We start from the raw sequence: 15,812 nt of genomic DNA on the forward strand, positions 1-15,812 counted from the left end.
TAAAACATTATTTTTGCTCTTATGCACAGTCTTAGCACACCCACTGAGAGTATGGGCAGGACTTTGCCCTCTTCTTATCAATTCCCCTGCTTTAGAGATCTGGAATCAAGGCTAGTTTGCCTTTAGTGTGACCCAATACTCTAAAAGAATTCACAAGCCACCTTCATTTTTCAAATCCAGGATAAGGGAAATACAGCTTTGCTGCTTTCTTTCTTTTTTTTTTTCTCTCCCAAACTGCAATCCAAACTGCTCTGTGTGTTGTATTTTGGATTTTAGGGCTTGGTTGTCAGCTGGAACTCCACTTTCTTGCCTCCACTTTCCTTTTGTAAGAGCTATTTGTCTCTATATGTCAGGCAGTTGCTTTGGCTGCTTAACCTCTCTAAAGGCCATTTTATATTTGTTCAATAATGATCATCATGGATTGCATTTAGATGTCCACCCACTGAACCTTTAGTTTTTCCACTCAGTCTTAAAGCTTTAGGAGCCCTCAAAGGAAACTTTTTAAACGCAGAGGCTGAGAGGCTCACAGTGGAGCTTCGCAGCCTTACCTGGCCTCCAAGATTGCCTTCTACCAGGTTATTTATGGCTTTCCTCTCTTATGTCTTCTCTACCTTAGCCCTGGGGTAGGTGCTACAGTGTCACTGTTCACAGTTCTACTGACATAAACACCTGGTGTCCAGTCATTCCCAAGCACTCTTTGCTCCTTTACTCACTGTCCTGTCACCGGCACAATTTGAGCTCTCCTGAGCTTCCCACAAGCACCCAACTCCAGAAATCCGCCTCGCCTTCTCAGCAACACGGAAATTTCTCAGTCTCCAGGTAAGCTAGGTAAGGGTTCCCCATGAGACTGTGTGGCTCATGCTACTTCCCTTTCATTAGATCCCCTTCCCCCCTCCCCGTGCCTCGGCCCTGCCCCCCATTCCCCAGAACTCTGAGTAACCTTCCTTACAAATTTTCTGAGAGCCACTCCTGGACATTCTTCTTGCATCCATCCAGAGAGAATCCTTCTGCCTCCCTAACCAAGCGCCACAGTCTCTGTGCGCCCTGCACTAGGCACAGCTAGGCGGGGGGTGCTCCTTCTGTGCAGAACTCTACGCCCAGCTCCTGAACTAGAGCCTCTAGCTGTCCGGGCAGTCGCGATAGTGGTTCCCCAACCCTCAAATCCTCAGGCCCTCAGCTTCTTACAACAGAGGCGAGGCGCAGCCTGAAAGAGCATACTGAAGCCCTGCAGCTCTGCGGCTTTCCTGTCACTTGAAAGAGGCCCAGGGCACGCGGACCACACCTCCTGCCTGCCCCTCCTTCTAGGCTCTCTGCCCACTGGTTGCTGGGTCCTCAACGTCCTTAGCCTTCAGCCCGAAGTGGAGATGCGCGAGAGGTTGGTGACGGAGCTGAGCTCCTGAGATTGAGCCAGTTGGCACGATGAGCTTGCGGCCGCTGCCTCTCCTTGTAGTCCCCGTCTTGCTGCAGCTGGTGAGTGCCCGGTCTGCAGTGCTGGGATAGCTTTCGGTGGCGGGAAATCTGTAAGGGACTTGGGAGCCCAGCTACTCCCCGTGACTGTGACCGGAGTTCAGATTGCCTTACTGTTAATGGGGGAAGAAAGACATTTTGACAGGGGAGCCTAGAGGCGAGTGGAAGTTAGGGCTTAGTGAGGGTTGGGGTGTACTGTTGCGGTAATGTAGGACGGACATATCTAGAAAATAAGTGTGAAGAAGAAAGAGGCGTCCTGCTAGGCGGCGGGTGCTGGCCAGAGCTAATAGACTCGAACTTGGGGGGAGGAGAGCAGGAGGGGAGCCAGGGTGTGTGAAAGACCTTCCTGCAGCCCAAAGAGGCTTGGTGACTCCTTTTCTCCCAGGTACTCCAGAACCGAAACAGTTCTTCCAAAGCAGGGGTAAATTTTAGATAAAGACTGATTTTTATTTTTTAGAGACAGCTTGGATTTCACTGTGTTGCGTCTGGAGGTGGGAACTGAAAAGGGATTTCAACCAGCTAGAGACATAAGACAACTTTGATGGCCAGCTTCGTGCAGTTAGCAGAATCCAGGGTCCCAGATTTTATGACCTGAACTACTGAGGCTGCAGAACAAAATATAGGATGTTAAAAGATAGTTCAGAGTGCTCTAAGGATACTCAGGCTGCCCTCAGGGCTCTCTAGGTTTCCCGAAGAAGTATGTTTTCCTAGATAACTGGATTTAAGGTGGACCTAAAATAAAACCTTTAAAAAATAACTTGACTACAATTGTAGAAATGAGTTTAAATGGCTCCAATTGTAATATTTCCCAAATAACTAGAATTTTCCACTTATTTTATGAGAATTTTTAAAGCTAAAATAAGCTGAGTTGATAAATATTGCAGGCAGCCTATGAAAAATGTGTTTGTGCTCTTACACCTTCGCACAGTTTTCATGGTCTAGACATATTCAGTCTTCTTAACATGTTATTACACCTAATTAAATGGGACTGCTAGGAACATGCACATTTGAATATTCATTTTACATTTATTTCTTTCTTGACGATCTTATTCAGTACATTGTTTCTTTTCTGTCACTTCATAAAGAAAATTAGCATATGGATTTAATAGCATAACAAAATGAACATTGTTTCATGACATGACTTCAGCAGATATCAAATTCTTACAGATTTTAGTTTTGGGTAAAATGTATGATGGTAAAAATATCGCATTTGGAATTTTAATAACATTAAATCTAGTTTAATGTACAGTCTAGCAATGATTTAAGATATATGTTATTCTGAATCATTTAGTGTTTATTACTTTACACTCCTATAAAATCAGAATACTTGAAAGATAAAATTTTGTGTGTTCATCCTCATTGTGTAATATCACCTCACTCATATTTATTAACTGTATTTTTTGCTTACCTTAATGAATTTGTAATTGTAATATTTATTTAGCATGGTTGCCTTAGGTACCTTCTCTTTTTGTATTATCGAGAAATGATAATTCATCACTGTCTTCTACTTATCAATCACAATTTTCTTCATACAGACCTGATCAATAAACATCAAAACAGCATTTTCCAGTCTGGGATCAATAGTCATCTTTTGTTCAGATGACTGTGCAGAAGAATATAATCATATCAAGCTTGAGATTTAGAGTGAACCTGAATTTTCAGACCAATTTTTCTTATGAATATCATTAGTGTGCCACCTTAAAAAATGGGCATTTGTACCCCAGTAAAAGTTGTGTCTCTCTGGCCTGTTCTGAGATTGTGCTACCTGACTCATATTTAAGGACTTTTCACGTACAAAACTGACTCCTTTGGGGAATTCAGTATGTTGTCTAACAGATTTTTAAAACAGAAAAAAATCTTTCTTAATCTTTGTTTTCTGTGTTCCCTCAATTTCTCTCTCTCTCTCTCTCTCTCTCTCTCTCTCTCTCTCTCTCTCTCTCTCTCTCTTTCTGATATGTGATCCAGTTATACTGCACCTTGAAATGTATAATTCTTGCAATTCCATGAATTAAAAAATACTGGGCTTGTTATGTACAATACGTCAGCATGGATTTGAAAATGCATTGTCCAACACTTATGTATTAACTAGCTAATTAATACACTATGAATAATCTAGTTATTTATTGATAGCAATGAAAGATGAATATAAACATGACATAGATCTTTGATTCTGAAAGCCACAGAGTTGTCTTCAACTGCTTATATATTCTGTAAACACCTGTACCTGAAGCATTGCTGGATAAGATTTGAAAAAAGAATTATAGCTGTACACCCTAGAATGAAACCCAAGGGTGAGTCAGAGTTTCTGTAAAGAATCTCATTTCTATCTTAGCCATAAACATTTTGCTAGTTAGAAGCTGGTATTTAATATCTTGATTTTGAACATGGTTATTTTTAAAACTGCTTTAAAATCATTCTGAATGATTCTGAGCATGATATATTATTCAACAAACTAATTTCTGTATTGATCTGGTGATTAAATTAACTAATTATAAGATATATCTTATAGTTTTGATTTGTACATAGTTACAATTTAAAATCTGGTATCTTAAAATTATTTTACTTAATGTACAAGATAATGTTTTCTAAGTAGCATATTTGTTGTACAGGTGTATGATTTTATAACACAAATTTTGAATAAGTATTTTCAGCTGTGTCAAACCAGATATTCTAGGCGATGTTTTAATTTACTAACTTTCTCTTTAAATATTTTGTTACTGCTGATATTACCAATGATGATATGACCAAAAATGGCAACTCTATTTTTTAAATCTTAAAATCTTGTCAAAGAACAAAGTATTCTATAATAACTTACAGGGTAGATTTTCATATTACAGAAAAAAATCTAACATATTATTGATAGAGAACTTCTACTTTATGTCATTTTAATTTTTAAACATTTTAATATGGATCCAGAAACATATTAATACAGCTCAAGCTATCTGGTTCACTAAGATATGTGATGTGCATCAGTATGAAATTGTTTATTTTAAAAAATACAATCTAAAATGAATGTTGTCTTATTTTACTGTAAATGTTCTAGGGAAAAAATATTTTCTCCTAATCAGTTAATTTAAGAAGTTGAAGTTAGTCTTTCAGATGGTCATTCTTTTTAACTATATAGACCAGTGTTAAAAGAATGGGGGATTTTGTAAAGTCAAACCTCAATGATGACCCAACATCAGATTTGCATATGTTCTTTAAATTCAGATCTTCCAACATGTCACCACATTTTATTCTACCCATTAAGGCTGGGAGATAGAAGACACTTCAAATATTTGTATTTCTACCTGTTCTTCAAAGAACAATGAACACTGTGTCAAAAGCCTTGGATTCTCCTTACAAATCAGTTAAACATTTAATAAACATTACTATCTATTTTGACCCAGATTTTGTTCCAAGACTATTACAAACATTGTGGAAATAGAATTAAATCATGGTCCCAGGTGTGAGAGAGTGTGAGGCTTGTACACTGAACAGCCTCAGACACACATCTGTGAAAATGGCATTACTGTGATAAAGGAAACAGAAAGCTGTTTCTAATCTTACTCTTAAGAACACATTTTGGCAGTGATCATCATATTTCATCTTATGAATCACATCTTTAGTTTTTTGCTGTACAATTTACACTACTTTGACATAAACATTGATATAAATAAAATGTTTTCGTAGGGTTTAACCATATTGTAAATGAGTCATACATAGAAGTATATTTGAGAATAATTTGGGGCTAATGATTTCTATCTCTGCTTATGGAAAAGGAAAACTTAATCTGAAGGAATAAAATGATATAAGAAATAATGTAGGAAAAAAAAACATGTAATTTCTTCTGCTTTTCATGTGTGTGGTGTCTGTTCCAGAATTCTCATTTTCTTTCATGTTTAATGGTGAAACTGACTGATAAATATAAGCCTGCATATTTTGCACAGTTAACAGGTACAATAACTGAATGAGGAGTGAAGGAACCATTTAACATTTGGTAGTGTTAGTATTAATAAAATTTTGCATTTAGGTAATTCAAACCAGGAGTTGATTTGGAGCATTTTTAAAGAGAATGGCTGTTGAAATTGAAAGGGAAGCATAATTCAGAGTCGTGTTGCTCTTGAGATGGTGACTCAGCAGTTTGGGCCTTAGTTTCTACCTGCATTGATCAGCATCCAAGCCCATTTGCTATTCATTTTAGCTTAGATTTTACTGTTAATTCTTACTCACATGTCTAAAGCCAAGCATATCTCTTTTAAACCACCGTTTTGATAGGTGTGCTAACATGTAATGGTATACAGTTAGGACTATATAGTTTGAAGAACATCTTCCTGCACTTTACATCACGGCTGTCTTCACAGTAAGCTAACAAATAAGTGGAGTGGTGGTTGCTGTGCCAACTTTAGTGAAGAAACAAAAGCACCAAATATTTCAGAGACACAAACTGCCATAAAGAACTTGCTCACCAATTTCAGCTCTGGGTTCATGGCAGCATCTATTTGCAGCCAATTGTGGGGTTCATTCTGAGTGCCATCTTTATAAAGATTATAAAGTTTATAATTGAAACTTGGAAAAATGATATTGAAGGAAATTTCTCAGAAAGTTCCTGTTCTGCCCAGAAACTACATTAAGGCGTTCCTAACTTCTATAGATTAAGCAAGTCTTGCCATAAAGTCAAACAAGTTAAACAAAACAAACAGTTCTTGTTTAAACAAAATAAAATGTTACTGAATCTAGAGTTCTATTTTGAGTTTAACTTTACCAAGTCTATTTCCTAACGGCTCTCAGTTCATATACAACACATTTGTTGCTTGTTTTTTGGTTGAATAATGTATTTCCAGTTAGAAGCAGCAGAGGATTTCAGAGTACAGAGCTTTCAGATCTCTTAGGTGCTACTTCAGCAGCCCAAAGCTGCCATCTGTGGGGCTTCGTCTGTGTTCAAACTTCAGTGTCTTTCTCCCATTCTCACAGGCTTCCAGGGACGTGCTTCCTGGATAAATCAGTTGTATTCAAGTGCTTGTCTCAGTGTCATCTACTTCCAAGGACTCCAGCTTAATGTTTTTGTTTTTGTTTTGTTTTTCTAGTTTGTCTTCAATATTCAGCAAACTTACAATAGCCACTAATCTTGTCTCTGCTTTAAATAATTGTTAGTGTTATAATGATATTTTCCAGATATTATGTGTATGCCTGCTTTTATCATGATATAAAGTATAACAAAGTTTTTGAACATACCAGTATAATGCAGTGATATATTCGGATTTTTCTTATATTATATAGAACTCCGTTGTAAGAATTCATAGTATTCACAGCATCAATATATCAAAATATATTTAAGCAATCTTTAGTTAATACTTAGATTTTTCATGGCTGGAAAACATTTTTCACACTATTTATTCCTAAAAGTGAAGGTGCTGGTCTAATGTTGAAAATGAGTAGCTTAAATTTTCTTAAATAAAATTTTCTTTCAAATGATTTTAACAGTATCGAATACTACTCACAATGTAATCATATGTTGATTTTTAAAAAAATCTACTACTCTATCACATCTTATTGTTATTTAAATAATTTTATTATAATTATTTGTGTGTTTGTGTGTGTGTATGTGTTGGGGTAACACATTCCACAGTGCACACATAGTCAGATAATAGCTGGTAAGAGGCAATTCTTCCATCATGTTCATCTTGGTAATAAAATTGAGGTTGTTAAGCTTGGCATCCAAGTACAGCTACCTTCTGAGCATTTTACCAGCTCCTAAGTATGCTGGGTACCATGCATTAGGAATGAGGAGATGGTTTTATTTTATGTGTGGTCTTTTTCAATATTCTATTTTAAGTTGACTTCTAATAGTCTTTAAACTTGACAATTTCTTTTTAATATTACAGTAGCACAATTTTACTTTATTGTTCTTGGAAATTTTATACACTTAGGCAGTTATAAATAATATTTAATACTTGATACTTTAAAATTTACACTGAATATGTATTTTATTATTAATAATTTTATTATGTATTATATTTTACCTAGTATATATTATATAATAAAATATATTATCTAGTACATAGTAATATTTTTAATTTTATATATAATTGTACTTATGATTTACATTACTTTTAATAATTTGTATTTGACATTACCAGATTTTCTTTTTCAAATGGTCACATCATTTGCAAAAAATATTTTTCATTTGGCTCTTTCTATTGAACACTATGTTTTTATTAAATTTAATTTGCTTACTACGATAGGCAGGCCTTTAAAATATTGTTGAATGAAAGTGAAAGTAGGCATTGATCTTGGGTTTCCAAATTTAATAGTTTCTGAGAATCTATCAAGGTAAGCATATATTTCTATAGCTCATATTAAAATGAATTTATGCTATGAATAGATATTAATTTGAGGTGCTTGTTAATCATTTTACATGACTGCATAGTTTTCAAATGTAAAGTTTTATATTTTTAAAAAATTCATAATAGACTTCCTGACATTACTCCTTTTTGCAAAAGCTGACGTTGCCTGTATCTTCATAAGCTGTTATTTGTGTATATTACTATTTCCCTGAAGAGTTAGGGTTCTGTATTTGTGTGTAAAGTGTGGCAGTAGTGAAACACTCTAGCGTCTTCTACAAGATCATTCTAGGGCTGTATGTAGTTAAAGAGAAAGTGTCTGCCTACCTTCCATTCATTACTTGGGGAGAAGGTAAAACAGTTGATTAATATTTTCCTCTTAGACATTTGTCACTGTATTTCACCTGAGCCTTTTGTTTGGATAGGATAGATCTTTTATAAGCTTTATATTTCTTCTAAGGCTACCTATTCAGTTTTATTTTCAACTGTGATTGAAATTTTTCAATTGATTTTTAAGGAATATTGAGTGCTTTAATTTTTTTGAGGCTTATTTAGCACAAAACTCTGTGTACTTTCAAAATTATATCCCATAATTGTGAATTTGTATACATATTTTCTCATTTATTTTAAATGCTTTGAAACAGTGGTGACTAAGGAATTACCTTTATTTTTTTCCCTAGATCTACACTCTAAATAGAAGGCTTCTATAGCAAATTCCACAAAACTTTCGAATTGGCCTGGGTTGAATGAAGTTCTGAGTAAGCAATGAGTATTCAGAATCACTTTCTGTCCAGGGCAGCCTTGAACTTGGATGACAGATGGCCCTACTTCATGCAGGGTTGTGCTATGGGGAAGTCACCAGTTTTCATCCTGTTGCTCTCTTTCACAATTGTATAGTTATAGGTTGTTCTGCTAATCTAGCTTTTCTATAATTATTATTCATTCTGTATTTATTTGTTGATTTTTTCTTTTACTTTTGAGATACTATCTTACTGTGTACCCCAACCTGGTGTTGTCTTGGAACTCTCCTATGGGATACTGGAATAGGTAAATACAATCATATCTGTCTTTACTCATTCTTCTTTGTCGTCTAAAGCATCTTAAAATTTCTGAATCTTTGGCATCCTACCCTCCCTTTAGCACCTATAAGTTTGCATTATTAGATTGTTTCTTTAAAGTTTGGAGAGTGCTTTTGGGAAAGTGTTCCTTTCCTGTTGTGATAGAGTGCCATGACAAAAACAACTTAAGGAAAAAAATGTTTATTTTGGTTTATTGTTTTCAGAGATAAATAGTCCATGTTCATAGGGAAGACACGATAGCAGGAAGGGATGGCATGGTATCATGAGAAGAAGGCTAGCTGATTGCATTGCATTCAGACTCAGGAAGATAAGAGTCACAAATACATGATACTTTTCAATCCTCTTTCTCCATTTATATCATGTCCTGGTTGTATCTTTTCATATTAAGTTGTATAGCAATGCTGATTCCCCATAGGAATACTTAAAGTATGATGTCCCTGGTAATTCTAGACCCTGCCAAGCTGATAACTAACATTAACCACCACAATGATATATATATGCGTGTCAACTTGACACTGAAATATAATTCTTTTTTAAAATTTTCTTGAAAATAAAATGATTTTAATGCAATATATTTTGTTCATGGTTCTTTCTTCTTTATTCTTTTCCCTCTCAGACCCTTTCTACCTATCTACTATTTCAAGCCCATACCTTTTTCTCTTTCTTAAGATAACAAACAGGTAAATAAAACCAACTAAGAAGTATAAAGTAAAATAAAGAAGCACAAAGAAGAACAAGCACAAAATACATATACATATAAATACATACATACACATACATACACATATGTAAACATGATCTATAAAAGCTTGAAATCTGAAACCATAATATATAAGCAAAACATGAAGTTTTCAAAAGTGCCCCAAAAGACAATTATGAGACCAAATTAAAAATCTGCAAAAGTATCTTTTAGTTCATTTTCTGTTGGTCATCTACTGCTGGGCATGGGGCCTGCTCTTAACTTTATGGTTTGTATATCCAGTGAAACACTACTAACGATAAACCTGTTTTTAATCAGTGAGAGTGGTTGTTAATTGGAGATTGCTTCTTAGGTATGGGAGTTTGTGTATATTTCCCCATCTCAGTGTTGTAACTCTGCTTTGGACATATATATGTCATACAAGACATATATATGCTGCCATATTCTGTGAATTCACACATGTATTAGTCCTGTTGTGTCTGAAAGACTGTCTTTCCTTGGCGTTATCCACCCCTTCTGACTCTGACTCTTACAGTACATTTACATTCCTCCTTTGAATAGTTATCTGAGCCCAATGCATTTGATAAAACATCCCATTTAGGATTGAGCTCTGCACACTGTCTAGTCAGAGGTCAATGGTTTAGTTCCCATCTACTACAGGAGCAAATTTCTCTGATGAGCTTAGGGAAGCTCCAAGACATTGCTCTGGGATGGAAAAATGCAGTCTGAGATGTGGGAAAGCCAGAACTGGCATTCCCTGCCTCTAAGGCATCTAGTCACTACTAGAAAACTGCACAGAGAAGCTGAGAATGAAATGTTGGGGGTGCATGGACCTGCAATGAGGCTGGGACCAGGGGCTCCCAAACTCCTGGACATTTAGGTGCTGTTGACTCCAGAGGAGTTGAGAGCAGAGTTGGTTGCCCACTAGCTGAGGGCAATTAGCCTAGGGCTGGGGGGAAATGAGAATCTGGCTTAGCTCATGAGTCCTTAACTTGGCAGGGGTTGTCTGGGGGTACAGCTAGGCTTCCGATAGGAGATTTAGGGAGCAGCTTTGTAGGCAAAGGCCTTTTCTGTGCTGGCCACGGCGGTTCTTGATGAAAGAATAGTCCTCATATGTTAACTGTTCATCATGGAAAATTAATGTGTACCCACTTCTCAGGGTGGACCAGAGATTAAATATCTTTTGCAGGAAGGAATGTCTGGGAAGGGAAGCTTACTGACTAAACCCTCAGGGCCTCTAGGTACCTCATTAGCATAGAGAACTCTGTCCCAGGCCTAGGTGACCATGGGTCACGCTTCCTTATGTGGGAAGTGTGGCACATGTTCCAGACCAAGAATCTGGAAGGGAACAGGGAGTTGCCTACCGTCTCAAGTATGTACCTCGAGTTTCCAGTAACTCAGATCTTACCAAGCTTCCTGGTTTGGTTTACTGTCCCTCATATGGATACAGCAGAATATCATTAGGAGTCATTTTATTACTATGTTCCTTTTACAGAACATATTTGGTGTTCCCAGTTTCAGGTTATCCTGTTTCAGATTCTTGGCAACAGAGCAGTGTTGGAAATGGTTTCTGTCTCATGAAATAGACCTTAAATCCAATCATATTGAGTTAGTGTTTTCCCAGAATGTTTGTACCACTACTGCACCAGAGTACCATGTAGGAAGGTCACCATTGTGGATCAAAGGGTTTGTAGCAGAGTTGGAAACACATCCCTTTCTGTTGCTGTTACAATTGTTAGTTTGTTTTTTTTTTCAAACAGGTTTCTCTATGTATTTGAATCCTCTCTTGCTAACCTGACACAAGTTCTCTAGACCAGAGAAGCATAGAACTCTTTTAAGCCATTGTCTTTCACTCTTTAACTCCATATCCTCACAACAATGTTATAATCAAAAATGCATTCAGTCCCAGCCTTAAAAGTCCCTTAGTCTTTAACAATTATAATACTTTACAAGTACAGTTTCTTAACTATTAGCTACTATGAAATAAAAACCAAGTTACATATTTCTCTATGTAATTCCAATACATACTGTACAAAGCACACATTTTTATTTCAAAATAGGCAGGTCACAGTACATTATGATCAAACAAAGCAGAACCAAAGTCCAGCACAGAAAACACTAAATCCTGTAGTTTTATGTTCAATATCCATGGTTTATGGTGAAACTCAAAAGGCTTGGGTAGGCCCACTCCCCAGGCTTTGCCACCTGCAGCACACATTGTAGTCTCTCTTCGGTTAACTATGTTCAATGTTTACTATGCACCTTTCATCTAATATCCCAGAGTATCTATTAAAACTTAAACTTCACATACACAGTGTGCTTTAACTGCTCTATTTGCTGTGAAGAAACACCATGACCAAGGTTACTCTTATAAAAGAAAGTATTTAGCTGGGGGCATGCTTACTGTTTCAGAGACTTAGTCCATTATCGTGACTAGGAGCATGACACTGGAGCAGTAGCTTGAGAGCTACATCCTGGTCTGAAGGTCAAGAGAGAGTCTGGGCTTTGGAAACCTCAAGAACCAACCCAGTGACACACTTTAGTGAACATGGCCAAACCTAATCCAGCAATGCCGTTCCCCCTAATCCTTATAATCCTTTCAAACAGTCCTACTCCCTGGTGAATAAGCATACAAATAAGTGCCTATAGGGGACACTTTTTTTTTCAAATCACCATACACAGCATCATGTAATGGCCTCCTAAGGTCACAGAAACTCTGACCTGTCCACAAGCTGTTGTCAGCTGCTATCTGTGATTCCTTCATCACACAACCCACACACCTTCAAAATTTCATGTAGAAAATGCTGCCAAGCTCTGTTGCCAGGTCATGATGCAACCTGGCCCTTTTATATTATATCCTCTTTACTGAAAGACTACTTTTCTATGTAGTTGATTTAGAAGATCACTAAACCTCCAGCCCAGACACATTCTCAATTCAGTCTTTCTCCTTATGAATCTATGTCTTTACAAGTTGGAGCCTTAGGTGAGTAGGGTTTTTTACTCCAGGCTTGTTCTTTAATGTCACAAATCTATAACAGTGACAGTTGCTTACTTGTCTGCCTTCACATCGCTCACACATACCTTTGCCAAGCAAATTAATCCATGTTCTCTTATAATTATTGTTTTTTATTCTCCTACAAGAATAGCTTCATAAGCTCTTCTTACAGCATTTAAGTGACTTTTCTTACTCAACACTAAACTCTTTCATCTTCTTTCTATTAGCTAGTTTCAGAGGCCAAGGAGCCACATGGATAGCTCTATTAATGCACCAGTCCCACTTATCAGTACAAATTTCTGTTTCTTTTCCTGTCTGCTATGATAAAAAAAAGTAAGTTTTCAGAGATAACATAAAGAAGAATGGGTTTATTTGGAATCTCAGTTCCAGAAAGAAATAGTCCATCACGCTGTGAAAGACGCAGCAGCAGGTACAGCAAGCGTGGTAATAGAAACAGAATTGTAACCTATTTGGTGTGATGAATATTCAGTACTATTACGATCCCGTTCTCCATTTAATGCAGTTAATGATCCTAATTAGGAATGATGTCACCCACTCTGAGTGGGTCTTCTCTCTTTAATTAGTGTAATAATCTCCACAGGAATGGTCCATCCCTGAGATGATTTTGAATTTTCCCAAACTGAAAGTTAATAATTACCCCAAAGAGGGAAGCAAAGTGAACATATCTATCTTTCCTTATAGTAACTGTACAATTTGTAGTCAATTTTGACTCCTCTTTCCCTATTTCCTTCAACATCCATTTAGACACAGAATATTCTAAAATTACGTTTCAATTTCCCTCTCAATCTGTTTTTCTCAACCTTATGCCATTTTATCACTGCTGTTACTTCTAAGGTATATCTTAACACAACATGAATATTTGGCTAGCACAAAATCATCTTTGTTAAATATTCTTTTGACTTACTATGACATTCCACTAATTAAGAATTAGACTGTGATATTTATTTATTTGTTTATTTACTTTGGCAGTCTAAATTGCTTTACCTGACTTGCCTAGACTTAAAATATTTCATCCAGGACTCATGGCATAGGTATTCTTAGCTAGGCCTATATACCCAATGCTCTATGAATAGTTCAAATTGGAGGAAATAACATACTTTGGTGTCATATTGGCTGAATTTCCTGTTGGCCAAGCTAATGAATCTGACTCTTTCTACTAATAAAAGTTAATATATAACTATCTCAAAGGGTTATAATACTTATATGTGAAAACAACGTAACTGGCATAGCATTAACTTGACAAATGTCAATTCTCCTTTCCACATGTACTAGCCAAATTCTTTTTTGGAAAGGAATAAAAAAGATCCTGATTAATGCTACATAGAAGAAATTCACTGACTGTGGATGGCTCATAAGGAAATAAACTGGAATGGGGCATGTTTAGGACAGAATACAAGCTCCAGATATATCAGTTAGGTGTGTAGTTCTGTTAGAAAACTTAGAATTTTTATTTCCACTAAAATGAAATGTTACAAATACCTTTAGAGAAGAGAGATTCCAGCCTCTCATACAAGTCAGCATGGCCTCCTGCTCAGAAAGGGGCATATACAGCAGATATCACCAAAAACATAAGATTTCAGGAAAAAATTAACTCTGAAATAAAGGGAAAGGACAGGACAGAAAATCAGAATAACTAACCTAGGAGGAAACTACAAGGAACTAGTCATTCTCCATAAAATCTCAAATATTGTTCTCAGAGAGTCACAAAATATCCATAGATGAAGAACAAGAAATAATTCTTACAAATATGTAATTACTACAAAGAATTAGTCCACAAAGAAGAATAGGGATAAAAGATATGCTAGTCAGCATGCTAGGAGACTCCCATGACCTGCAGTAAACTATGAAAAAGTGAAAGAGAAGAGAGAAGTGGCACTGAGGCTACAGCTAGCAAATCCAATGAAGACTGTGCACAAAGAGGACAGTAGTAATGAGGGAATGAAATAATAACTTTTTTGCCTGCACACCTTGCCTTCTACCCTAACCAATCTGTAAATATCAGACAGAACAAAAGAAGCCCAAACAGTTTATAATGTCTTGGCAAATAAAAACAAAAAACAAAACAAAACAAAAAACAAAAACCAACCAACCAACCAACCAACCAACCAACCAACCAACCAACAAAAAAAAAAAACCAACTTATCCTAGTCCCATACAAATTCAAGGCTAGAGTGTGCTGCTGCTTCTTCTTCTTCTTCTTCTTCTTCTTCTTCTTCTTCTTCTTCTTCTTCTTCTTCTTCTTCTTCTGTATTTGTTTTTTGTTTTTTATTTTTTGGAATCATTTATTTTATTCATATGAGCACACTGTCACTGTCTCAGGCACAACAAAAGAGGGCATTGGATCCCATTAAGATGGTTGTGAGCCACCATGCGGTGGCTGAGAATTGAACTCAGGACCTCTAGAAGAGCAGTCAGTGCTCCTAACCTCTGAACCATCTCTTCAGCCTCAAGATTGCTTTTCAAATGAGTCTCTATGCCATGTCTTAATCCCAGACTCATTGTTTTATCCTAAGGTTAAACTGCTGTCCTTGTGGCCCAGGTGAAGGCTAGACTCAAAATTCCAGACATTGGAGTAAAGCAAGGAATACACTATCTCTCTAGAATCACTTTTTTTCTTTTTTTCTTCTTTTTATTGGATATTTTCTTTATTTACATTTCAAATATTATTCCCTTTCCTGGTTTCCCCCTGGAACTTCCTTATCCAATCCTCCATCCCCCTGCATCTATGAGGGTGTTCCCTCTCCCACCTCTCCATCCTGGCATTTCCCTACACTGGGCCATTGAGGCTTCATAGGACCTAGGGCCTCTCCTCCCATTGATGCCTGACAAGGCCATCCTCTGCTACATGGCTGGAGCCATGGGTCTTTCATGTGTACTCTTTGGTTGGTGGTTTAGTCTCTGGGAGCTCTGGGGAGTCTGTTGCCTGTCTGTCTCTGCCTTTCAAGTATTGAAATTAAAGGCCTATGCCACCACCATCTGCCTCAAAATGTTCTATTTTTTTATACTAATATTATTTCAATATTGTAGCCAAACTTAGTTCTAATTGGTATACTAAGTATTAAATTAGCTGCTTATTGTGGAGAATAAAAAAATAGCAACATTCGTAAGAACATAATGAACTCAAAGAACCAAAATTTTAGCAACGTTATTACCAATTAGACTAAATCTATCAAATATCTATCTATCTATCTATCTATCTATCTATCTATCTATCTATCTATCTATCT

General features: G+C 36.6%; 1 protein-coding gene across 1 annotated transcript in view; it reads left to right on the plus strand.

Annotated features, from left to right (window-relative positions):
• The first annotated feature begins 1,419 nt into the window (after nt 1-1,419).
• The window catches only part of Nxph2 (neurexophilin 2), a 147,221-nt gene continuing 132,828 nt past the window's right edge, over nt 1,420-15,812 (plus strand). Inside the window, exon 1 of the mRNA XM_028772824.1 lies at nt 1,420-1,470. Coding sequence (XP_028628657.1) covers nt 1,420-1,470 — 51 coding nt within the window. The remainder of the gene's footprint in view (nt 1,471-15,812) is intronic.

This window comes from Grammomys surdaster, unplaced genomic scaffold (assembly GCF_004785775.1).
Source record: "Grammomys surdaster isolate TR1022 unplaced genomic scaffold, NIH_TR_1.0 219, whole genome shotgun sequence".
In the NCBI taxonomy this organism is placed as follows: domain Eukaryota; kingdom Metazoa; phylum Chordata; class Mammalia; order Rodentia; family Muridae; genus Grammomys; species Grammomys surdaster.